Here is a 27,747-nt window from a genome sequence, read left to right on the forward strand (position 1 = left end):
CTGTTGTCAAAGCCCTCTTCTCTACACATCTCACTCACAGCTCTCCCATACTCAATCACTCAGCGACCATCCTCGTCCGCATACTCATCTCCATCTTTGGTCACCAGCCCCTAGTAGCACATTGGTCAAATCCTCACTACTTACATTTAAGCTGTAATGTGTATTCAATTTTACCTGTACTCTATTTTGTTATTCATTTACTGTAATGGTAAGTTTGTCTCCCTGTACTGTTCCATTGTACGGCGCTGCAAAACACTTGTGGCACCTTATAAATAAAATTATAATAATAATAATAATTAGGAATATTACCAGGAGTAACGTCTTACTAGTAATTGTGAGGATAAACAATATCTAGCCTCTGATTGGACATCTCATGTGTGTATGGGCAAATTATAAAATTCGTGCAAATACTGCTCTCTCAGCTTGGACTTTGGGTCCGCGCAAAACTCCTGGATCGGCCAGATCTGGCCTTGTTGTGCATCCTGGTACGTTTGTGCAAAGTACGATGAAGATCAAGCTGCTGGCCTAATTCAAATGTTGCGATAAAGTGAAGAGTGATAAAACACCAGCCAATCAGCTCCTAACTATATACAATGATGACATCACAATACCCAACCACACCAATATAAATAACCATGTGCTGCCACATATATGTATTGTATCACCGTTTCCATACCGGTATGAAGGAGGTACAAATTCAAGAGGGAGAGTCAGCGGGAGGGGCTGCCCGGCTTTGGCCATATCTGTTAGGTGCATGGCCAGCACAAACTCATCTGCTTTCAGCTTCCCATCTCTGTCCACGTCAGCAAGAGACCTAGGAGGACAGAATATAAAGAACTGAAATCCATTTAATTTATTGAATGCGACCATCATTTACCGTGCAACTTTATTACGCAGAAATGTACAGTCCCGGCCCTATCGGAGCTTAGAGTACATGATCAGGGTATTTCTGCACAGCAAGGGGTATATTTACTAATATGCAAGTTTATAGGAGTGAAGATGTCACCAATAGCAACCAGATTCTACTTATTTATCTAGCACCTTCTAGAAGAGAATAAGCTAGAATCAGATTGGTTGTTATGGACAACATCATCTCCACTTCTACAAAATCCACTTCTAGAAAATGAAGCACCCCCCCCCCATTATTTCCAACCAGGGCCTGAAAGATTTTAAGGCTCCACAAAGCCACTTAAGGCTTAACCCTTTGAGTGCCAATTTTTCTATGAGATGTGCATAATATCTGGTAAAAACGCCAGCGCCCCTCACATTTGCTATATAAATTCAAACAAAAAATTTTGTGTAAAAAAAAAAAAATGTCCTATATAAGGTGGTAACCATTGCAAGCCATTACAAAAATAACGATGTTTGGCAATTTTCACACCTATTTCCACAAATTCAATTGGCACTCCAAGGGCTAATGATGCCGTGAAGCAGAATAGCAGCCTCAGTCTCCCATCAGATGTCTTGGTGTCTTCTATATAATTCCTGGTTGGCTAAAATGAGGTCTCAGGAGCAGGAATCAATGTTCCAGCTGCTAACTGCATTGGGATCAATGTGTAGTCACAGTTACAGATGTCCAGGCCACAAGCTGGACAGAACATGGGTAAGGGAGTATATCATATATACAAAAAGTTTCCTGCCATTACTGCAGACTCACGTTTCTCACAACTCACGTTTCTGGCAAAGTAAACCAATTCCTCTAGCTCCCAAGGAAATAGAAGACCATAACAGCTCAAGGGGGTGATTCAGGTTAATTTGCCAAGCACATTTGGTTTGCTAATAGGCAAAACCATGTGCACTGCAGGTGGGGCAGATGTAACATGTGCAGAGAGAGTTAGATTCGGGTGGGTTGTGTTCTTCAAACTGATATCTATATTGCAGTGTAAAAAATAAAGCAGCCAGATTTACCCTGCACAGAACGAAAATAACTGACCCAAATCTATCTCTCTCTGCACATGTTACATCTGCCCCACCTGCAGTGCAGCATGGTTTTGTCCATTAGAAAACCAAATGTGCTTTGCAAATTAATCAGAATCAGGCCACAAGTGCAATATGTACCTACCAATTGGGAAACTACAGCTTTGATATAAAATGATCAGTACACTTGAGATAAAAGCTGGTGTTGCTTGTGAGAATTAGCAGAGGATATCCCCGAGCACAGTCCGCTTTCCTTCCTTTGTCCGTAATCAGGCCTTGCTGTATACATGACACAGCCAGTAACATCCGGTCTTATGACTGGGGTTCGGGGCTATACACAATGTGACTGATCTCATTCCTGCTTATCGGGACAGAGGGAAAGCAGCACTCAGCATCTCCCTCTGTCTCACCAGCGCTTATAACAGAGCGGGCTCCCAGTGACCAGTCAGGGGACAACACAAATACAGGACAACCACAGACTAGCTTCCAGTTAGTATTCATCAAGTACATTCTATAAAATGACAGCAAGAAGCGCATTGGCTGCTACCAGGCAACTACCCGACTCTTTGGAATGGCATGATACTTCTCCCACAATGTCACTTGTATTGCCAACCTTGCACTGACCATGTGCCGGTCACTAGGTCAACATATATTAGATCGACCACTTAAAGTCGACACATGAAATAGGTTGACGGAGTCGGAAGGTTGACACAAACAGTAGATTGACAATAAGACAGTCGACAGTCAAAATGTCGACATGAGGTTTTTACGTTTTATTCTTCAAAAAGAGGCGGTATTTCATACCCTACCACCCACTAAGGCGTAGAGGGAGACTATAATAGTGTCCATGTCGACGTCTGAGACAAAAAAAAAACGTGAAAAACTCATGTCGACCTTTCGACCCTGTAGATTTTAGGCCTGTTTACCTATTTCATGTGTCAAACTAAGTCCCGTCAACCTTTACTGTTGACCCTATGCCCCATACCCATTTTATCAACCGTGGTGGAATTAATGAGATCGTAGACTATCAATTCCCTAAAGATCCGTAACATTATCATTTTACTATGAGACGAAGGCCCATGACCTCACTAGCAATGACGGAGGACTATGAGGCTCAAATAAGCCAAAAACAGCACGACGCAAGATCTAGAATCATCTCGGAGGACTGACAAAGTGACACGTGGATTCTCTAGGGAACCGTTAACATCACAGAACGATACCGTCCAGTGAGTATGCGCTATATCTCTTTCCCGGGAAATCACTGACAATATCACTGGTTGAGCGAATCCTCTAGTGTGTCCCCAGCTTTGGTGAGGTCATTGGTGATGTCACTGGTCTTTGGCAATCTAGAACGTGGTATGTAGGCAGCTGGCGGGCTTGGGATGATTCCATCTTCTATCCAGCTGCAGGGAAAGTCACAGTCTTCTACTACAGCGCCAAGGCTAAACAGATCAATGTTAGACTAAGGTCCAGGACTACAATCAGCCACCATATTGTAAGGTGGCGATAGGACTTACCATATCGTAGCCAGCTGAGTGTGGGAGAGGTTGGACTGTACTAGCGCATTCTTCACTTGAGAGCCTGAAAACGGGAAGGAAATCTGTCAGACCATTGTGAAGGCATGCACAACTAACCACGGGGCAGTCAGTTAGCCCCTCCGTAATATGTTATTAGATCCTCCCTAATTTATAAAATAGTAATTTGCATATAAGGAAGCAGTCTCTTCTCTCTAATGATGTTACCAAAAAATATTATAGTTGCTATATGATATGGGTATAGTATGAAAGCGGTGACCTATGGATCAGAACAACACATGGACAGTACCAGTGGAGGGGATGCTGGTTTTCACAATACCGATTGCCGGCATTCCAACTACCGCCAGGACACATGTGCCAGAATCCCGACATTAACCCCTTCCTGACAGAGCTAGTTTTTGCGTTCCTGACAGAGCCCTTTTTTTCAAATCTGACATGTCTCACTTAAGTGGGGATAACTTTTTTTTGCTTTTACTTATCCCAGTGATTTTGAGATTGTTTTTTCGTGACACATTGTACTTCAAATTAGTGGTAAATTTGGGTCGATACAGTCTGTGTTTTTTTGTGAAAAATACCAAAATGTCGTAAAAAAATGGAAAATTTAGCGATTTCCAAAATGTTAAATTTTCTGCTTGTGAGACAAATAATCTTACCACTCAAAATAGTTAATAACTAACATAGACCATATGTCTACTTTATGTTTCCATCATTATTTCAACTTCCTTTTAATTTTTTTGGACACTAGGAGGCTTACAATATGAATAGCAAATTCTCAAATTTTCAAGAAAATTTCAAACACTGATTTTTTTAGGGACCAGTTCAGTTCTGATGTGACTTTGAGGGACTTGTATGTGAGACACCCCCATAAATGATGCCATTTCAAAAACTGCACCCCTCACAGTATTCAAAACAGCATTTTGGAAGTTTGTTAACCCTTTAGGTGTTTCACAGGAATTAAAACAAAGTGTAGGTGAAATTTCAAAATTTCATTTTTTTTGCAGATTTGCAATTTTAATACATTTTTCTAAGGAACACAGTACATTTTACTAGAGAAATGTGACTAAAAATTGATTCCCCCAATTCTTTTGTTTTCATAAATATCCTATATGTGGCCCTAGTGTGCACGTTGACCAAACCACAGGCTTCATAATAGAAGGAGCACCTACTTGATTTTGGAGCCTCCTTTTTATGAGATTATTTTTTAGGCACCATGTAGGTTTCTAGGCACCATAAGATGCTAAAATTTAGGAACCCCCCCACAAGTGACCCCATTTTGCAAACTACACCCCTCAGGGAATTCATCTAGGGGTATAGTGTACATTTCAAACCCCCAGGGGTTTCACCAATTGTGGTACAACTGGGCAGTGAAAATGAAAAATTAAATTTTTTACACAAAAATGCAGTTCTGGCTCAAAATTTTTCATTTTCACAAGGAATGAAGGAGACAAAGCCCCCCAAAATCTGTGCCCCAATTTCTCCCGAGTACGGCAATGCCTCACATGTGACCAAAAAATACCAGTTGGGTGCATGGCAGGACTCAGAAGGGAAGGAGTGATTTTTGGATTTTGCAGCTCAGATTCTGGTGGAATTTTGGTGGGTGCTATGTCGCATTAGCAAGACCCCCCAAGCACCAAGACAGTGGAACCCCCCCACAAGTGACCCCATTTTGCAAACTACACCCCTCAGGGAATTCATCTAGGGGTATAGTGTACATTTCAAACCCCCAGGGGTTTCACCAATTTTGATACAAGTGGGCAGTGAAAATGAAAAATTACATTTTTTTTACACAAAAATGCAGTTCTGGCTCAAAATTTTTCATTTTCAGAAGGTATGAAGGAGAAAAAGCACCCCAAAATCTGTGCCCCAATTTCTCCCGAGTACGGCAATGCCTCACATGTGACCAAAAAGTACCAGTTGGGTGCATGGCAGGACTCAGAAGGGAAGGAGTGATTTTTGGATTTTGCAGCACAGATTTTGGTGGAATGAATGGTGGGTGCTATGTTGCACCAATACAGTGGAACCCCCCCACAAGTCACCCCATTTTGCAAAGTACACCCCTCAGGGAATTCATCTAGGGGTATAGTGTACATTTCAAACCCCCAGGGGTTTCACCAATTTTGATACAAGTTGGCAGTGAAAATGAAAAATTACATTTTTTTACACAAAAATGCAGTTCTGGCTCAAAATTTTTCATTTTCAGAAGGAATGAAGGAGAAAAAGCACCCCAAAATCTGTGCCCCAATTTCTCCCGAGTACGGCAATGCCTCACATGTGACCAAAAAATTCCAGTTGGGTGCATGGCAGGACTCAGAAGGGAAGGAGTGATTTTTGGATTTTGCAGCTCAGATTCTGGTGGAATTTTGGTGGGTGCTATGTCGCATTAGCAAGACCCCCCAAGCACCAATACAGTGGAACCCCCCCACAAGTGACCCCATTTTGCAAACTACACCCCTCAGGGAATTCATCTAGGGGTATAGTGTACATTTCAAACCCCCAGGGGTTTCACCAATTTTGATACAAGTGGGCAGTGAACATGAAAAATTACATTTTTTTACACAAAAATGCAGTTCTGGCTCAAAATTTTTCATTTTCACAAGGAATGAAGGAGAAAAAGCACCCCAAAATCTGTGCCCCAATTTCTCCCGAGTACGGCAATGCCTCACATGTGACCAAAAAATACCAGTTGGGTGCATGGCAGGACTCAGAAGGGAAGGAGTGATTTTTGGATTTTGCAGCTCAGATTCTGGTGGAATTTTGGTGGGTGCTATGTCGCATTAGCAAGACCCCCCAAGCACCAATACAGTGGAACCCCCCCACAAGTGACCCCATTTTGCAAACTACACCCCTCAGGGAATTCATCTAGGGGTATAGTGTACATTTCAAACCCCCAGGGGTTTCACCAATTTTGATACAAGTGGGCAGTGAACATGAAAAATTACATTTTTTTACACAAAAATGCAGTTCTGGCTCAAAATTTTTATTTTCAGAAGGTATGAAGGAGAAAAAGCACCCCAAAATCTGTGCCCCAATTTCTCCCGAGTACGGCAATGCCTCACATGTGACCAAAAAATACCAGTTGGGTGCATGGCAGGACTCAGAAGGGAAGGAGTGATTTTTGGATTTTGCAGCTCAGATTCTGGTGGAATTTTGGTGGGTGCTATGTCGCATTAGCAAGACCCCCCAAGCACCAATACAGTGGAACCCCCCCACAAGTGACCCCATTTTGCAAACTACACCCCTCAGGGAATTCATCTAGGGGTATAGTGTACATTTCAAACCCCCAGGGGTTTCACCAATTTTGATACAAGTGGGCAGTGAACATGAAAAATTACATTTTTTTACACAAAAATGCAGTTCTGGCTCAAAATTTTTCATTTTCACAAGGAATGAAGGAGAAAAAGCACCCCAAAATCTGTGCCCCAATTTCTCCTGAGTACGGCAATGCCTCACATGTGACCAAAAAATACCAGTTGGGTGCATGGCAGGACTCAGAAGGGAAGGAGTGATTTTTGGATTTTACAGCTCAGATTCTGGTGGAATTTTGGTGGGTGCTATGTCGCATTAGCAAGACCCCCCAAGCACCAATACAGTGGAACCCCCCCACAAGTGACCCCATTTTGCAAACTACACCCCTCAGGGAATTCATCTAGGGGTATAGTGTACATTTCAAACCCCCAGGGGTTTCACCAATTTTGATACAAGTGGGCAGTGAACATGAAAAATTACATTTTTTTACACAAAAATGCAGTTCTGGCTCAAAATTTTTCATTTTCAGAAGGTATGAAGGAAAAAAAGCACCCCAAAATCTGTGCCCCAATTTCTCCCGAGTACGGCAATGCCTCACATGTGACCAAAAAGTACCAGTTGGGTGCATGGCAGGACTCAGAAGGGAAGGAGTGATTTTTGGATTTTGCAGCACAGATTTTGGTGGAATGAATGGTGGGTGCTATGTTGCACCAATACAGTGGAACCCCCCCACAAGTCACCCCATTTTGCAAAGTACACCCCTCAGGGAATTCATCTAGGGGTATAGTGTACATTTCAAACCCCCAGGGGTTTCACCAATTTTGATACAAGTGGGCAGTGAAAATGAAAAATTACATTTTTTTACACAAAAATGCAGTTCTGGCTCAAAATTTTTCATTTTCACAAGGAATGAAGGAGAAAAAGCACCCCAAAATCTGTGCCCCAATTTCTCCCAAGTACGGCAATGCCTCACATGTGACCAAAAAATACCAGTTGGGTGCATGGCAGGACTCAGAAGGGAAGGAGTGATTTTTGGATTTTGCGGCTCAGATTCTGGTGGAATGAATGGTGGGTGCTATGTGGCATTAGCAAGACCCCCGAAGCACGGTGAAATTATGAACCTAATATTCCATAGATGTGTGGTATATTTTAAAACACTCCTTTATACATAGGCCGGGTTTGTCGGGGCAAGTGTCACACTGGAAAATAGTTTGCTTTCTTATTCCCTTTTTATAGCAAACTTTGCACCTTTTTTGTGTCCTGCCCTTTTTTCCAGTGGAGGGGATTTCATCAGGAAAATGCTGCCCTGGTACAATACGGGGACCAGTACTAGAAGTACTGGGGCCCTCTGCCTGCTGGTTCCCAAATATTAGGCCCTTTATGACTTCCTCTTGAAAGTGCATAAATGTCCCCCTCTGGCCGGTAGAACGGAATAGCACGTAAGCGTTATACAGTGCCATCTGGATGATATACACGGCCAGCTTCTTGTACCAGATTTTTGTTTTCCGCAGGGCACTGTACGGCTTCAGTACCTGATCTGAAAGATCCACTCCGCCCATGTACCTATTGTAATCTAGGATACAATTAGGTTTGGAGGTGTGGGTACTGGTACCTCGTACAGGGACGGAGGTGGTACTGTCTCCGTGAATTGTTGTCAGTATAAGGACATCCCTCTTGTCCTTATATTTGACCAACAACATATTTTCGGTGCATATACCCCTGCTTTCACCCCTTCTCATTACTTGGGCAATGTGCGTTTTTGGGAGGCCTCTTTGGTTCTTGCGCACAGTACAAAGAAAATACTAGTGCAATAGGCGCTTTCCAGGATAAAACTTACACTGTTTTTTATGTGCAAGTGAAATTTGAGTTCTTTCAGAGATTCAGCTGGTTCTATAGTTATTTCACATAGGTAACCGGAATCAATATATACTGTGAGATGTGCTCTGGAATGAAAACAGAAGAATAGTGCAACACCTTTTGTAAAAAAGGGGGAACAATTCATTTGTGCACTCACAATTTCCAGGATAAAAACAGCATAAAATCACCAGCCGGTGATAACAAGTGGGAGGTTACACCCAGGGTCACTCCACCAGAGGATTCAGGCTCCGGACACCTTTCTTCTCTTGGGGTAGAATTTCCAGGGGTTGTCCCGTCCCGACACAAACACAGTATAACAGCAGTAGAATTCTTCCAGCCACGGGAACACCTGCTTAATGCATTTCGGACTGGTATAGTCCTTCATCAGAAGCATAATGTTTCCCGTGGCTGGCTGGGATATAAATAGTGAAAAAGGGCGCCAAAACGGCAATTACGCCGTTCTGACGCTAAACCGGAAGCGGAAGTGATCGGTGCCGCGACCGGAAGCGGAACGCCGTCATTTGCGTTCCACCTGACGTCAGTTTGCGTTCCAGATCGCGGAACGTCACTTCCGGTCCGGAAGTCTTGTTGTTTCTCTATTACTCGTGGAAATGGAGCGCACATCAATAACAATGTGCGTTCCAAACGAGCGGGACATGACTTCCGGATCTTATATTGCACATTTGCCCATACAAATACCATCTGTAAACATATTTAAACAAGAAGTCTTCTCCAATATATTTCTTGAGTCCATGAATTCATATAGAAACAAAATATTCCACCTTTCGATTTTGGTCCTTGTTTTGCTTAGTCCATATATGGAAAAAACATAAAAAAGGGGAGGGGAAGAAAAAGAGGGCAGTCAAGCACTTTTGTATTTATGTACAATCCATTAGTTAATTTTAAGATACTGTGCAATACATTTTTGATAAAAATATAACAATATAAATACGTAAAAATTATATATATAAATATATAAAAACAGACAATTGATTAAGAAAGCAGATAAGGAGGCAATAATTATAAAAACCATTTGATTTCGAAGTCACTATTGAGACCATTTGGCACCAGGGTATTTAGCTTAAAAATCCACCTCATTTCACATTGGGCTAGGCGGGTTTCTATATTTTTATTACGCCATGTAGGTGTAACAATTTCTAAACCACCAAAGGATTTGATACAGCATTCTTTAGAATTATGCATCTTTTTAAAATGGGCAGGAACTGTGTGGGTTTCTAGACCCTTTCTTATGTTGTACACATGCTCCGCCAAGCGTGTTCTCAGATTCCTGGTGGTTTTGCCCACATAAAATAAGCCACAATCACATTGTAAGAAATATATTACATTCTTAGAATTACAGGTGATAAAATCATTGATTTTAAAACTGGTGCCATTAAAAGTGTATTCTTTGGTTTTGCTTATGCCTTTAGTTGTTCGGCACATCAAACACATTCCACAACGGTGGAACCCCTTTGTACGGTCACTTGTTCGGGGCATTACATCAAGACAACTTTTGACAAGTTTGTCCTTTAGTGATGGTGCTTTTCTGTAAATAAAGCCAGGATTGCATGGTAAAGATGCACCTATTACTGGGTCACTTTTTAATAAGTGCCAGTTTCTTTTGAATACAGCTTCAATTTTTTTGTGCTCAGGGTTGTAATCTGAGATGAAGGACCATTCTGTATTCTTCTTTGGTTTATTTACTTTTTCTCCAAGGAGATCTTTTCTATCAATTGTGTCTGCTTTTTCTTTTGCAACTATTAACTCTTTTTGGTCGTATCCTTTTACACGGAAGCGATTGGACATTTCAGACACTTGACTCTCATATACAACATTTTCTGTGCAGTTACGCTTGACCCTCAGAAATTGGCCATAGGGAATGCCCTCAAGCCAATTTCTGTGGTGCTGGCTATTTCTCTCTATGTAACTGTTGGAGTCAGTGGCTTTAATATGGTTAGATGTGCAAATAGCATTGTCCTTGATATAAATATTCAAATCTAAAAATACAATTTTTTCCGTGCTCCAAACAAAAGTTAAATTCAAGTTAAAATCATTTTGATTAAGACTGTTAAAAAAGGTTAAAAGAGTAGTTTCTTCCCCTTTCCATACCATAAAAACGTCATCTATGTAACGTTGCCAGGAGACCAGACTTGCCCCCAGCTCTGGGCCTGACCAGATTACGAGCTCCTCCCAGTACGCCATGTATAAATTAGCGTAGCTGGGGGCAAATCTGGTCCCCATAGCAGTTCCAACCATCTGCAGGTAAAAATTTCCATTAAAATAGAAGAAGTTGTTCTCTAAAATAAAAGTTATGCTGTCCAAGATAAAAGTTTTTAATTTTTCTGACATTGATGTTTTATCAAGAAAAAACTTGACAGCTATTCTTCCTTTTATGGGATCAATTATTGTGTACAGTGTGGATACATCACCACTGACAAGGAAGGACCCAGGGTTCCCAATTTATTCGCTCAATTTTCTGTAAAACATCTTTTGTATCTTTGAGGTACGCCTTAGTATCTTTCACTATCGGTTGGAGGTGATAGTCCACCAGAGCTGACAGATTTGAAGTCAGGCTATTTGTGCCAGAAATAATCGGCCTGCCTGGTGGACTTGTTAGGCTCTTATGTACCTTTGGTAACACATAAATTGTAGGTACCGAGGGTTCCTTAATTGTAACAAAATCATGTTCAGGTTTTGTTATAGTTCCTTCCTGTAGAGCTTTATTAGTAAACTCATCAAAAGATTTTTTAATTTTGATGGAAGGGTCAGATTTTAACTTTTTGTAGGTATCACCACTTTCAAGCTGTCGGTTTATTTCTGCGATATAATCTTCTTTATTTAAGATGACAACCCCTCCCCCCTTATCGGCGGGTTTGATTATTATTTCTTTGTCATCTTTAAGAGACTTTACAGCATTAATTTCCTTTATGGTCAGATTATGATTTTTTGCTTTTTTCTTAGGAAGGGAATTTAGTTCTTCAGCGACAATTTTGTTAAAACTTTCTATAAAGCACCCTTTGGCATGTGACGGGTAAAAGGTGGATTTACCCCTGAATCCTGATCCGGAAGGACCTCCGGTCTCAGGCTCTGGTTCTCCCTCCTTCTCCGCAAAAAAATTTTTTATTGTAATTTTTCGGGTGAATTTTTGGAGGTCTACATACAGTTTAAACGGGTCTGTCACATTAGTCGGAGCGAACTTCAAACCCTTTTTCAAGATTTTTTCTTCTTCAATAGTAAGGTTTCTTTTACTTAAATTAAAGATTTTCCCTTGCTCACCTTTCTGTACTGAATCTAAATTGCTTTTTTTGGGTTTTGGTTTTTTCAAGCCTCCTCTTTTGCCCCTTTTAGTTTTTCGTTTTAATTCCGATACCCCTTATAACCGATACCATACTAGAAATAGATTTGATCCTTTAGTTCAAGAAGAACCTAAACAAACACCTTTTTTAGAGAGGGGAGGAAGGATGCGAGGTCGGTATCGGAATTAAAACGAAAAACTAAAAGGGGCAAAAGAGGAGGCTTGAAAAAACCAAAACCCAAAAAAAGCAATTTAGATTCAGTACAGAAAGGTGAGCAAGGGAAAATCTTTAATTTAAGTAAAAGAAACCTTACTATTGAAGAAGAAAAAATCTTGAAAAAGGGTTTGAAGTTCGCTCCGACTAATGTGACAGACCCGTTTAAACTGTATGTAGACCTCCAAAAATTCACCCGAAAAATTACAATAAAAAATTTTTTTGCGGAGAAGGAGGGAGAACCAGAGCCTGAGACCGGAGGTCCTTCCGGATCAGGATTCAGGGGTAAATCCACCTTTTACCCGTCACATGCCAAAGGGTGCTTTATAGAAAGTTTTAACAAAATTGTCGCTGAAGAACTAAATTCCCTTCCTAAGAAAAAAGCAAAAAATCATAATCTGACCATAAAGGAAATTAATGCTGTAAAGTCTCTTAAAGATGACAAAGAAATAATAATCAAACCCGCCGATAAGGGGGGAGGGGTTGTCATCTTAAATAAAGAAGATTATATCGCAGAAATAAACCGACAGCTTGAAAGTGGTGATACCTACAAAAAGTTAAAATCTGACCCTTCCATCAAAATTAAAAAATCTTTTGATGAGTTTACTAATAAAGCTCTACAGGAAGGAACTATAACAAAACCTGAACATGATTTTGTTACAATTAAGGAACCCTCGGTACCTACAATTTATGTGTTACCAAAGGTACATAAGAGCCTAACAAGTCCACCAGGCAGGCCGATTATTTCTGGCACAAATAGCCTGACTTCAAATCTGTCAGCTCTGGTGGACTATCACCTCCAACCGATAGTGAAAGATACTAAGGCGTACCTCAAAGATACAAAAGATGTTTTACAGAAAATTGAGCGAATAAATTGGGAACCTGGGTCCTTCCTTGTCAGTGGTGATGTATCCACACTGTACACAATAATTGATCCCATAAAAGGAAGAATAGCTGTCAAGTTTTTTCTTGATAAAACATCAATGTCAGAAAAATTAAAAACTTTTATCTTGGACAGCATAACTTTTATTTTAGAGAACAACTTCTTCTATTTTAATGGAAATTTTTACCTGCAGATGGTTGGAACTGCTATGGGGACCAGATTTGCCCCCAGCTACGCTAATTTATACATGGCGTACTGGGAGGAGCTCGTAATCTGGTCAGGCCCAGAGCTGGGGGCAAGTCTGGTCTCCTGGCAACGTTACATAGATGACGTTTTTATGGTATGGAAAGGGGAAGAAACTACTCTTTTAACCTTTTTTAACAGTCTTAATCAAAATGATTTTAACTTGAATTTAACTTTTGTTTGGAGCACGGAAAAAATTGTATTTTTAGATTTGAATATTTATATCAAGGACAATGCTATTTGCACATCTAACCATATTAAAGCCACTGACTCCAACAGTTACATAGAGAGAAATAGCCAGCACCACAGAAATTGGCTTGAGGGCATTCCCTATGGCCAATTTCTGAGGGTCAAGCGTAACTGCACAGAAAATGTTGTATATGAGAGTCAAGTGTCTGAAATGTCCAATCGCTTCCGTGTAAAAGGATACGACCAAAAAGAGTTAATAGTTGCAAAAGAAAAAGCAGACACAATTGATAGAAAAGATCTCCTTGGAGAAAAAGTAAATAAACCAAAGAAGAATACAGAATGGTCCTTCATCTCAGATTACAACCCTGAGCACAAAAAAATTGAAGCTGTATTCAAAAGAAACTGGCACTTATTAAAAAGTGACCCAGTAATAGGTGCATCTTTACCATGCAATCCTGGCTTTATTTACAGAAAAGCACCATCACTAAAGGACAAACTTGTCAAAAGTTGTCTTGATGTAATGCCCCGAACAAGTGACCGTACAAAGGGGTTCCACCGTTGTGGAATGTGTTTGATGTGCCGAACAACTAAAGGCATAAGCAAAACCAAAGAATACACTTTTAATGGCACCAGTTTTAAAATCAATGATTTTATCACCTGTAATTCTAAGAATGTAATATATTTCTTACAATGTGATTGTGGCTTATTTTATGTGGGCAAAACCACCAGGAATCTGAGAACACGCTTGGCGGAGCATGTGTACAACATAAGAAAGGGTCTAGAAACCCACACAGTTCCTGCCCATTTTAAAAAAGATGCATAATTCTAAAGAATGCTGTATCAAATCCTTTGGTGGTTTAGAAATTGTTACACCTACATGGCGTAATAAAAATATAGAAACCCGCCTAGCCCAATGTGAAATGAGGTGGATTTTTAAGCTAAATACCCTGGTGCCAAATGGTCTCAATAGTGACTTCGAAATCAAATGGTTTTTATAATTATTGCCTCCTTATCTGCTTTCTTAATCAATTGTCTGTTTTTATATATTTATATATATAATTTTTACGTATTTATATTGTTATATTTTTATCAAAAATGTATTGCACAGTATCTTAAAATTAACTAATGGATTGTACATAAATACAAAAGTGCTTGACTGCCCTCTTTTTCTTCCCCTCCCCTTTTTTATGTTTTTTCCATATATGGACTAAGCAAAACAAGGACCAAAATCGAAAGGTGGAATATTTTGTTTCTATATGAATTCATGGACTCAAGAAATATATTGGAGAAGACTTCTTGTTTAAATATGTTTACAGATGGTATTTGTATGGGCAAATGTGCAATATAAGATCCGGAAGTCATGTCCCGCTCGTTTGGAACGCACATTGTTATTGATGTGCGCTCCATTTCCACGAGTAATAGAGAAACAACAAGACTTCCGGACCGGAAGTGACGTTCCGCGATCTGGAACGCAAACTGACGTCAGGTGGAACGCAAATGACGGCGTTCCGCTTCCGGTCGCGGCACCGATCACTTCCGCTTCCGGTTTAGCGTCAGAACGGCGTAATTGCCGTTTTGGCGCCCTTTTTCACTATTTATATCCCAGCCAGCCACGGGAAACATTATGCTTCTGATGAAGGACTATACCAGTCCGAAATGCATTAAGCAGGTGTTCCCGTGGCTGGAAGAATTCTACTGCTGTTATACTGTGTTTGTGTCGGGACGGGACAACCCCTGGAAATTCTACCCCAAGAGAAGAAAGGTGTCCGGAGCCTGAATCCTCTGGTGGAGTGACCCTGGGTGTAACCTCCCACTTGTTATCACCGGCTGGTGATTTTATGCTGTTTTTATCCTGGAAATTGTGAGTGCACAAATAAATTGTTCCCCCTTTTTTACAAAAGGTGTTGCACTATTCTTCTGTTTTCATTCCAGAGCACATCTCACAGTATATATTGATTCCGGTTACCTATGTGAAATAACTATAGAACCAGCTGAATCTCTGAAAGAACTCAAATTTCACTTGCACATAAAAAACAGTGTAAGTTTTATCCTGGAAAGCGCCTATTGCACTAGTATTTTCTTTGTACTACATGCCTTTGAAAAGTTGGTGAACTTTTTTTGCTGGTGCTGGCTGCCTCCGGGCATTAGCGCAAACAATTTACAAAATCTTGTCTTTGTATCTCTTGCGCACAGTACCGCAAGCTGCTGTACCTCTTGAACCAAGGGCCTTAAACAGGGGGATGCTGGTGTAAAAGTTATCCACATAGAGGTGATAACCTTTATCCAGGAAGGGGTGCACTAAATCCCAGACAATTTTCCCACTAACACCTACGAGGGAGGGGGGGCATTCTGGCGGTTCAATTCTTGAATCCTTCCCTTCATAAACCCTAAACCTGTGGGTGTACCCTGAGGTGCTTTCACACAGTTTATACATTTTTATGCCATACCTTGCCCTCTTACTGGGAAGGTACTGGCGGAATTTAACCCTTCCTTTAAAATGTATAAGGGACTCGTCGATACAAATAAATTTTTCAGGGATGTACACCTCTTCAAATTTGGCACTGAAATGATCAATGACCGGCCTGACTTTGAATAGCCGGTCAAAGGTGGGATCATCTCTGGGTGGGCACTGTGCATTATCGGTGTAATGCAAAAATTTAAGGATTGTCTCAAATCGAGCCCGGAGCATGGCCATACGGTACAATGGGGTGCTGTACAGAACATCTGTACTCCAATATTGCCTAATTTCTGGCTTTTTTACTATGCCCATATGAAACACCAGACCCCAAAACGTCATCATCTCTACTGCATCTACAGGGGTCCACCTAGCAAATGATGACGTGGGGTTTTGAGCAATAAACTGCTGGGCATATAAATTAGTTTGGTCCACCATTAAATTTATAAAATCATCAGAGAAAAATAATTTGAAAAAGTCAATTTCTCTGAGACCTGTGGAATCAAATTGGATTCCTGGCATGGCCAAAAACTCAGGAACCTGGGGCTCAAAATTGTCTGGTGGTGGGGTCCATACTAGATCAATTATTGGGGGGGGAATCTCAGCTGATCTACGGGGGCGTCTTTGAGGGGGTCCCTCATCACCAGAGGAGGAAGAGGAGCTTAAGATGAATCCTTCAAATTCCCCGCTTGCCTCACTGGCTGTGTCAGAGTCAGAGGCAAGCATGGCATATGCCTCCTCCACTGAATACATTCTTCTGGATGACTGGGATGACATTTGGGAGGACATTTGGGAGGACATTTGGGAGGACATTTTTATTTTTGTGTTACTGGTAGTGAAATGTTTCAACACGTGTATAGTGTAGGGGGGGGTACAAACTTTATTTCAACCCGGGGGGTATGTAGTGTGTAGTGTGTATGTAGTGCAGAAAAAAAATAAATACTTTATACCAATAAAAAAAAAAAAAAAATGAAGGGGTTAAAAATAAAAAATTGAAGGGGTTAAAAAAAAAAAAAAAAAAGGCCTGCGCCAAAAATTGAGCACAGATGTTGGTCAGTAACGTCCGTCACTGAACAGCGCTCAAAGGCAACAGGAATTTGATCAAAAAAAAAAAAAATAGATCAACCCTGTGCCGAAAAAGCTGATCAGTGATGTACGTCACTGATCGGCGCACAGTGGCCACAGGACACCCACAAAATCACAGTGTGTGTAAAAAAAAAATTAAAAAAAGACCCCACAGCACTCACAAAAAAAAAAAAAGGTGATCAGTGATGCGACACTGATTACCAGTGAGGGACAGCAGGTGCACAACCTTTGGTGCAACTGACAGTGCAACTGGCAGCAACTGACAGGTATATATAAAAAAAAAAAACCCCTGCGCCCCCAAAAAGTTGCTGATCAGCACAGATATACTGATCAGCACAAAAGGGGGGGTAGCAGACACAAAATATACACTCTCTATCACTCTCTCTCTATCTCTCACTATCTCTCACTATCTATCACTCTAGGACACTGCAGCAGCAGCACTGACAGTTATATGTATAAAAAAAAACTGCACCCCCAAAAAGGGGGGGTAGCAGACACAAAATATACACTCTCTATCTCTCTATCTATCACTATCTATCACTATCTATCACTCTATGACACTGCAGCAGCAGCACTGACAGTTATATATATAAAATAAAACCCCTGCACCCCCAAAAAGGGGGGGTAGCAGACACAAATCTCTCTATCTCTCTACCTCTCACTATCTATCACTATCTATCACTATCTATCACTGTATGACACTGCAGCAGCAGCACTGACAGTTATTTATATATAGAAAACCCCTGCACCCCCAAAAAGGGGGGGTAGCAGACACAAAATATAGCTCTCTCTGTCACTATCTCTCTATCTCTCTCTATCTCTCTCTATCTCTCTCTCTATCTCTCTATCTCTCTATCACACTGCAGCAGCAGCAGGAAGTCACAAGAAGTCAGATCCAGGAAGCATCCAGCACGCTACAAGCAGTGAGCAGGTGATCAGGTAAGGTATTTGCAAGGATCAGGTAAGTATTAGCAAGGATCAGGTCGGTATTCACGGCAGACAGGCACGGTGACCGTTCTGCACGCTATTCCAGACCGGAATGGCGTCTGCAGCGCAGTCACCGTCAGTTTAAATGTCGCGCCTTGGCTGTGATTGGTCCGTGGGTCCCACGGACCAATCACAGCCTTGGGGGCAGGTGGGGTGAGGGTGGGGTGAGGTGTCATCGTCACCGATGACCCCCCCATGCCCCCTGACGCCCGGCGGTGATTGACACCTGTGTTACCGAGCGTCTGATTCGCTGGTAACACAGGAAAACGCTGTGAATGGCTGTTCACACTGAACAGCGAATCACAGCGATCGCCGACGGGGGGGCGGCATCGCAGCCCCCCCTGGGCATGCAGGGACATGTCTGCTGTCAGGGACAGCAGACATCGTCCCTCTGTCACTGCGTCTCGAGACGCAGTGACAGTTTAAAGTCATGACGTACATTTATGCCATGTGTCGGGAAGTACCTCCCGGCCATGACGTAAATGTACGTCATATGTCGGGAAGGGGTTAATGAAAATGCTGGTGCCTGAATCCTAACTGCTGGGATGCCGATAGTAAGTTATGGGGAGTATTATGGTTAGGCAGGTGAAGGGGGTGGGGTGTTCAGGTTAACCCTTTGCAGTCCAAATTTTTATTTTTATTTTTCAAATTAAACAGTCTGGTTTAAATTGTCATTTTTATTTTTTTATTATAAAAAAATGGTCTACATTAAATGTTGAACGATGTTAATGTTCTTATTTTAAAGTGGCTCAATACTGGATCTGCTACTGGCGCTAGGGCTGTTGAGCCTGACTAGACGTTGGACCTGAAAGGGTTAAAGGCACTAAGGGGGGAACTTCGGGTCGGGCGGTGGAGAGGGAGGGCAGGTATACTTACCTGACCCCTGCTGTGACTCCCTCTAAAGGTCATTAATGTTGGGTTTTTGTTAGTTCTGCCTCGCACAGTTAGGAAAAAAACAACAACTCATAGCTGGTAGTGATGTTCCGAACATCTATGTTTAATGTTTCTTGAACAAAATTGTATTTTTATTTTTGAATATATATAATTTATAGATTATATATTACATTCTATATTTTTTTTTTTTCAAGGGGTGGTTCTTTTTTTATTTAATTAAATCGTATTAACTACATTTATTTAAAATATATCTAACTTAATTTTTCCGCACAAAAAAAAAATTATTTTAAAAGATCACATTCCAGTTCACCTTAAAAAGATGTCGAATGCAAAACGGTTAATCATGGCGAAAATCATGCTGAAAGCAGTTCTCCATCCTAGCATTGAATACACTCTCGGTGAATCCCAAAACCTCATTGAAATACACCAGCGAATTGCAGTGAGCATGAAACGGAGAACTAATTTACTGTTCGCTTACGGCGAACAGTGAACATTGAATAGGGTGAATCAGATTTTCAGTGAAAAAGATTCACCGCAAGGAGTGAAAACAGCCCGATTGGGCGAAAAAAATTGTGAATCGGGGGTCATTGAATAATGTAGAAAGTCTCCTCCCACATCCATGGGATTGGCCAATAGGTGCACTCACCTGTAAGGAAGCCACTCATAGACTTGTCCAGACCGTTAAACTTCTGCCTGTACTTCAGCCTGGATGACTGGGGCACAGCCCAGTCCTGGGTGCTAGCTTTTGGGGAGTTACCAGTCAGTGATGTGGTAGAAGAGGAGTTGGAGCTAGATCAAAAAAAAAAGGATTAGTACCATATTCTAAATAGCACTCATATAACCTCCTATAGAGAGGAGAGAGCAGCGGTAGTATCAGCGGTGCTACATACCTGCTGGAGCCCAGGTCGATCAGAGAGCGAGTCTTCTGCATGCTGCTGCTGGTGCTGAACCCTCCAGCCATGAGAGACAGCGAGCTGTTATGAGGCAGCGCTGAAACACAACCATACAATGATAATGAGCCATAGTGCCGCCGTGTTCAGGATTATTATTCTGCTGTACGCCGCATTCATCTGAGCGAGATTATAGACATACATTTTCTATCCGCCCTTCTCTTGAGCCACTCAAGATTGGGGGTCATTCAGGTGGGTCAGTGTTGGAATCACTGCTTATTCCTTGGAAGTGCTGCTGCTGGATACCATCACTCCAGGTGCAGCCTACTGAGGCTGCAGTGCTGCGAAAGAGATAGCAGCTGCAGGCTGAAACTTTCCCATAATGCTCCGAGAACACGCCCACATGACGCCTCCTAGTCTCTACACTGAATTGCCTATGTAGCGCAGAAGTCGTCTCAATTAATGGTGATGTCATAAGCAAATGAACATGACACAGCAGGATTGGTGTTGCAGCAAACATCGGTACTGCGTCCGCCTCTGAATCATACCCGGAGATACCCCAAAATCAGATAACTATGTCTCTATAAGCGTTGGGTCACATTCAGGACCCTGTTGGGAGCCGGCTATAACATCCAGTATATTAAAATAGCTAGACCTCTTTAGCCCAATCCAGAATGTACCCAGATCCTAACATTTAGCGAATATCTTCTTTATCCCATTAAGAGGGGTATTTATCAAAGCATGATGAGAGAGTAAGTGGAGAGACAAAGCGCTAACCAATCAGCTCCTGTAATTTTTCAAACACATCCAGTATAATGAGAGTTAGATGAGGATTGGATAGTGCTTCATCACTCTCCAAGTTTCCAACAGCATTGAAGAGGCAGCGTGACCGAACAGATCCAACTTTAAAACCAGTCGGGTCCGTTTTGACGAAAACAGACGCGGATTGTCAAAATCACGGCCCTAATCTTGACAGCTCACGGCCATTTTCACCGGTGCCTCCCCTTTTTCGCCGCTCGACAGGAGGAACATTGAATTCCGCCTGCCGATAAACTGGCGAGCGGACCGAAAACTGGCCAGGATTGAAAGCCCCCCCTAAGAGTGATACTCCGATGCTGTGTAAAGTCCCGTACACACCAGAGGATACTGTAAAAGATATTAAGATATTGCTCAGAAATGGGGTTATGAGCGATATAATTTAAATATTGTCTAGTGCTTACACTCAATATCATTAACGATGTGCGCTCCAAGCGTCGTTAATAAGCTGTCTGTTGAACATGAAGGTCAATCTGGCTTTAAAGCCAAATGATCTGCATGTTCTGCGGGTCCCGCTGACATCACTGAATATAGTTTACCGATATTCTTCAGGGTATACACTAAATCGGCAACCCATGGACAATATTGGTAACTATATCGGCCGAGGGAAGGGTCGCAAAGTGTGTATGAGGCTTAAGATGCTGGAACACCTGTCATACCATAACGCCGGTGTCCTAAGGCGAGCTCAGTGAGAACAGAAGCCTCCTACGGAGCAGAAGAATTGGAGAACAGGATGTGTAGATTGATCCTACATACACATGTAACAGGACGGTTGTCAAACAATCATTTCCAAAGACAAAACAAAGGATTATTGGAGAGATTGGCCACACTGGAGAAATGGAGCAGACATTGGTCACTGCAATCTCTGGCCGAGAGCAAGGTGGGTTTACTTGGCAGCAAAGCGACGCACGTCCACAGACACTTACTTGAAGACAAAGGCACAGGGAACGAGGACAGGAGAGTGGAGGTTCCATTTGGCAACGTTGAGGATGAGCCAACAGAAGGCACCAAGGGACTAGACATAGGCAGGGGTGGCATAGAACTCATGGAGGTCAACGAGGTGGTGGGTGCTATGGGTAACAGCGTGGGTAGAGATGGCATCATGGACAGGTTTGGCATGCTTCCCATACCTGAACGTAAAACACAAAGCATGGATTTTATAACGTCACATTCATCCAGCCATGGTGGCTTAAGGAGAGTCACTAAACTCTCGGCTTTCACAAATCTCTATATAGACCCTACATCGGGGCTGGCCAAATCCTGGACACCGGGGCGAGAACACAGATGGGGTTTCTATCCCTGTACCTGCGCCCTCCTGCAGCTTATACTAAATATCCCACCATACCTCTCTGGATAAGACTGAGGCCCCACTGCTGAGCTGACAATTGCCATGTTGACCTGATGTACCGTCCGACCTATTGACGGTCTACTTATTGTAGATTGATGTTCCGGATCCCAAGCTCACGGACATGTGGGAGACATCGCATGCAAGTCTGCTCCATCTGCTGCATCCACTACCTAACCCACTCCTAATTACACACACGAGTGCGCCAATCTCTGTAGTAAAGTGGTAAAGCCACGTTCCGTTGTGTGTGACACTTACACAAACAGGTGCTGGTGTAACGGGCAGTTACAGAGGTGTTTCCTGTGCTCTCACACTATCTAAAATCAACTCCATGCCAACTTGGATAGTAGGGGTATGAACTATTCACGTTGGCATGACTTTATTTTAGAAAGTTTGCAGAGCGCCGAACCCGGAAGTAACGGGCGGCCATGCTGCCGCCGTGAAACTAAACAAATACCAATTTGATTGACAGGTCTGCCTAGGCTGTGCTGGAGGGGATCTCTGAATATGTGACATGTCTGCCTATGTGCCTATGGGGGGGGAGGGGCTATGCTGTCTATCTATGGTGGGGCTGTGCTGACTATGGGGGACTATGCTGTCTATCTATGTGGGGCTATGCTGTCTATCTATGGGGGGGCTGTGGTGACTATGTGGGGCTATGCTGTCTATCTATGGTGGGGCTGTGCTGACTATGGGGGGCTATGCTGTCTATCTATGGGGGGGCTGTGCTGATTATGTGGGGCTATGCTGTCTATCTATGGGGGGGCTGTGCTGATGTGCTGACTATGTGGGGCTATGCTGTCTATCTATGGGGGGGCTGTGGTGACTATGTGGGGCTAAGCTTTATATCTATGGTGGGGCTGTGCTGACTATGTGGGGCTATGCTGTCTATCTATGGGGGGCTGTGCTGACTATGTGGGGCTATGCTGTCTATCTATGGGGGGGCTGTGGTGACTATGTGGGGCTATGCTGTCTATCTATGGGGGGGGGCTGTGCTGACTATGTGGGGCTGTGCTGTCTATCTATGGGGGGGGGGGGCGGCTGTGCTAACTATGTTGGGCTATGCTGTCTAACTATGGGGGGATGTGCTGACTATGTGGGGCTATGCTGTCTATCTATGGGGGGGCTGTGCTGACTATGTGCGGCTATGCTGTCTTTCTATGGTGGGGCTATGCTGACTATGTGGGGCTATGCTGGCTATCTATTTGGGGGGGGGCGGCATGTTTTTTTATTGGTTCTGTAACCACTTATTTGGAAACCCCCCTTTCCAAATCCTGTGTTTGCCACTGAGGGCTCCCGCCAAACACCAGGAGGTGGGTGCGTAACAGAAAGTGCCCTCGGTAGAAAATTTTGCATAAATAAAAAAATAAAATAAAAATCAGACAGGATAATGACATTTTAAGGTTTATAGGTTATACCCTAATTTCCTGTGTTTAGTAACATGTCCGAAAAGGACTTACTACAAGCAAATAAATGAAAGCATATGAGGCCTGGGCAGCTTCCTACTGCAAGCGCACATTGTGAGCACCATTCTGACACAGAACACAGAACAAGTACAACTTTACGCATTGATGTTCTAAATAAAGCAACATCCTAGTAATAAAGGGCATTGTTCTAGATAAAGCAGCCTGTTATTAAGAAACTGTATTGTTCTAGATAAAGCAGCCTTTCATTATACAGTGTATTGTTCCAGATAAATCAGACCGCTAGTAATAAAGTGTATTGTACTAGATAAAGCAACCCGTAAGAAAGTAAATTGTTCTAGATAAAAGCAACCTGTTTATATTCTAGATAAAGCAGCCTGTTCGTAATACAGTGTATTGTTCTAGATCAGGCATGTCCAACGTTGGCCCTCCAGATGTTGTGAAACTACACATCCCAGCATGCTTTGCAATAGTTTTAGCATTCTCTAATAGCAAAACTGTGGCAAAGCATGCTGGGATGTGTAGTTTCACAACATCTGGAGGGCCAACGTTGGACATGCCTGTTCTAGATAAAGCAGCGCATTGAAAAGAAAGTGTATTATTCTATATAATGTAGCCCTTTTGTATAATAAAAAAAACATATTATTCTAGATAAAAGCAACTCGTAACAGTGGTTTGTTTTAGATACATGAGCCAGTTACTAGATTAAAACGTGTTGTTCTAGATAAATTTGCCCATTAGTAATAGTGTATTGTTCTAGATAAAGCATCCTGTTAGTAATAAAATAGTATTTTTCTAGATATAGGGTGTACGATGTCCGGCTGCCTATTAACCATAAGGTATACTGTTAAGGAAATATACCATAGCGGGAGGACATTAATGGCGAGAAGATTGGCGCCTGCTTCATGACAGGCGGTAGGATCATTGGCAAAGTCTGACCCTGCAGCTTGAGTTTGATCAGCTTCATTGCAATGGAAAACTCCAGCTGGTCCATCTTGCCATCTTTGTTTAGGTCGGACAGGGCCCTAGAAAAACAGAATGGGAACCATTGACAAACTCCATATAATAATCTGGATTGTGATTGACAGCAGGAACATTAAGCTCTTCTTTATGAATGAACACTACGGCAAATGTCATTGTAGAATAAAGTGTACTTGTTTACTAGCACGGCACCCACTAAGCAAATTGCTTAGTGGGCTATTCTGCATAGGAAAATCGCATCGCATGGGCCATTTTAGTGCCGTGCGATGTGATTTTTTTAATGTAATTTATTCACTGCTCTGTGTGCCCCCGGGGGATCTCATCGCATTGCACCTCCCGCAAAATCGCATGCAATTTTATAGGGTGTGCGATGCCATTACATTAGCTACATAAGCGTGGCGAGCGCAGCGAGCCCCGCGAGGGGCGGCGGAACACGTCCTCCGAACTTTTCATACCCCCACTATCCAAGTCAGCATGGAGTTGATTTTATATAGTGTTGCACGCACAGCAAACCACCGAGCCCGAAGTGTGGCGAGCCCCGCGAGGGGACGCGGAGTACATTTAAAGCAATCCGTGTCTGCTCGCCATGCTTTCGGCTCGCCACACTATATAAAGTCAACTCCACGCCGACGTGGACAGTGGAGGTATGAAAACATCCGAGGATGCATTCCACCACCACTTACCACGTTCGTTGTGGCGTGGATAGTGGGGGGGGGGGGGGGGTGCGTAAAACATCATTGTATGTAATGGCATCGCACACCTTATAAAATCACATGCGATTTTGCGGGACATGCGATGAGATCCCCTGGGGCGTACAGAGCAGTGCACACCAGCTTCGGTGTACAACAGCTTCGGTGCACAACAGCTTCGGTGCACAACAGCGGAGAAGACTAACATCGCAGCAATGGCTAAAGCAGGGGTTCTTAAACTCAGTCTCCAGGACCCAACACAGTTCACGGATGCATTCATTACTCACTGACACAGGTGGAACTAATTATTTTACTTGATTCTATGTCGAAACCTTGAAAACGTGCAAAGCGTGGGGTCCTGAGGACCAAGTTCTAGAACGTGTGGGCTAGAGTGACTAACACATAATATATGTCTCAGGCCGTGGTTTGGTTCTTGGTTTCAATCATCCCTTCCGATATTTCACTTCAGTTGGGTCAAATTGTTGTTTGAAATAAGTATTGAGACAGCGCAAAGATAATATAATAATAATAATGTCAATGAATTAAAAAGAAAGAAGTCAGCCTGTTATAAGACTCTCTAATGCTGGGTACACACCAGGACGACTAGGGCACGATTCTGTCAATTTAGATCCAATTCCGACCGGTTGTATGCAGATTGTATGTACTATCGTGTGTTTTTGACATTTATTTGATCCGATTCCGATCAAATGCGCGTTCACGCCGCTCGTTTGGTCGCATCTTTGGTCCTACGTGCTGCAGGTAGGATCCGTCAATCCCAGGCCGACCGACCGTCAATCGTATGCAGATCGTGAGTGTTTTTTGCCGCCTCCGTCGTCCGTCCGTCGGTGCGTCCGTCGTTTGATCCAGCCTATTTGAGTGGCATTTCCTAAACACTCCCCCGGCGCCATGTTTTTCCACATAGCAAACAGCGCTGGCGCAGCAGTTGGACTCTCCTTCTTGTCTCATCTCCCAGAACAACAACCTGGTATGTTTGCACTCCCAATGCTCTTCTATGCATGCCCACTGTTGCCACCAATGTATATAGTGTGTATAAAGCACTGGTTTGGCAACCGTGCACCCGACCATGTCACTGTTTTTTTTGGGTGGGCCCCATGTCTGTGTGTATACATATAACCAATGTCCACCATTGCAGTATTCCAAGCACTCCTCTCTGCTAGGCCCCATTCACCTGTGTGTGTGTGTTTGTGTATATATAGATATATATACATAAACCATTGTCCACCATTGCAGTATTCCAAGCACTCCTCTCTGCTAGGCCCCATTCACCTGTGTGTGTGTGTTTGTGTATATATAGATATATATACATAAACCATTGTCCACCATTGCAGTATTCCAAGCACTCCTCTCTGCTAGGCCCCATTCACCTGTGTGTGTGTGTTTGTGTATATATAGATATATATACATAAACCATTGTCCACCATTGCAGTATTCCAAGCACTCCTCTCTGCTAGGCCCCATTCACCTGTGTGTGTGTGTTTGTGTATATATAGATATATATACATAAACCATTGTCCACCATTGCAGTATTCCAAGCACTCCTCTCTGCTAGGCCCCATTCACCTGTGTGTGTGTGTTTGTGTATATATAGATATATATACATAAACCATTGTCCACCATTGCAGTATTCCAAGCACTCCTCTCTGCTAGGCCCCATTCACCTGTGTGTGTGTGTTTGTGTATATATAGATATATATACATAAACCATTGTCCACCATTGCAGTATTCCATGCACTCCTCTCTGCTAGGCCCCATTCACCTGTGTGTGTGAATAGCAATCTGCACAATAAAATGTATAGTGGTTTTCATAAAAGTTTATTAACATTTTAAATACTTAAAACATAAGAACTAGGTAAACTGGTAACTATAACTATAAAAATTTAAATATGAAACAAAACATGGGTATAACTATAACAACTAAAATGGTTTTATCTTTTTACAGTCCCAATGTCCAACGCAAAGGAACAAGAGTTTTTGGAAGGGTTTATTGAAAAATATCGTACACACGAATGCCTGTGGAGAACCAAATCCAAGGAGTATTCAAACAAAATTAAAAGAAACCAAGCCTTGGAGGAGTTGGCACGCTACAGTCTTCCATTTCACCCAGAGGCCAATGTTGAATGGGTGAGGAAACGCATCCAGAATCTGCGCACGGTGTTCTTAAAGGAACACAAGAAGATGGAGGCTGCAAAGAAGTCTGGTGCTGGAGTCGACGAGATGTATCAAACATCGCTCTGGTACTATGACCGGTTGACATTCACCCTCAGCCAGGAGTCGATGAGGACAGGAGTAGTCCTTATGGTCGAACAGGAAAACCAAGAAGTCGCGGCGCAGGAGGAGGAGGAGAATTCGCAGTCTGCATCGGTGAGTCTATTTTTTTGGCTATCTAATTGATTCCTCCTGCCAATCCACAGCGCCCTCCCCATTAAAGTAGGCCATGTACTCTTCCCTCACCTGTTTGGCTCGTGCACTCCCTGTGTAGCGTTGTGTTGGGGTTTGCAAGGAGGATATCTGCACTACCTCCTCTGGCAGTTCTTGGTCTTCTTGGAGTGCTGTGCCTGTAGCCCTTTGCTGTGTGGCTTTTCTGCGGAGCAAATTGTGCAGGACACAGCACGCCGTGACAACCCAGTCAATTTTGTCCACCCTCAGGTTAATGGCAGTGTGAAAAATGCGAAACCGGCTTGCCAGGATGCCAAAAGCATTTTCCACAACACGCCGTGCCCTGGATAGCCTGTAGTTAAAGATCCTTTTGTCATGGTTCAGGCCCCTTTGCGCATATGGCT

General features: G+C 42.7%; 1 protein-coding gene across 4 annotated transcripts in view; it reads right to left on the reverse strand.

Annotated features, from left to right (window-relative positions):
- Positions 1–27,747, reverse strand: part of ITSN2 (intersectin 2) — a 164,756-nt gene that overhangs the window by 74,879 nt on the left and 62,130 nt on the right. For 3 of the 4 annotated variants that reach the window (XM_083178637.1, XM_083178638.1, XM_083178640.1), the window contains exons 5-10: positions 24,138–24,301; positions 21,434–21,637; positions 19,692–19,791; positions 19,448–19,590; positions 3,435–3,498; positions 677–814 (exon numbers count right to left, since the gene is read on the reverse strand). In XM_083178637.1, coding sequence (XP_083034763.1) covers positions 677–814; positions 3,435–3,498; positions 19,448–19,590; positions 19,692–19,791; positions 21,434–21,637; positions 24,138–24,301 — 813 coding nt within the window. The remainder of the gene's footprint in view (positions 1–676; positions 815–3,434; positions 3,499–19,447; positions 19,591–19,691; positions 19,792–21,433; positions 21,638–24,137; positions 24,302–27,747) is intronic. The other variant, XM_083178639.1, reaches the window with a different exon arrangement.

The sequence above is a fragment of the Crinia signifera genome, chromosome 3 (assembly GCF_055691185.1).
Source record: "Crinia signifera chromosome 3, ASM5569118v1, whole genome shotgun sequence".
Lineage (NCBI taxonomy): Eukaryota > Metazoa > Chordata > Amphibia > Anura > Myobatrachidae > Crinia > Crinia signifera.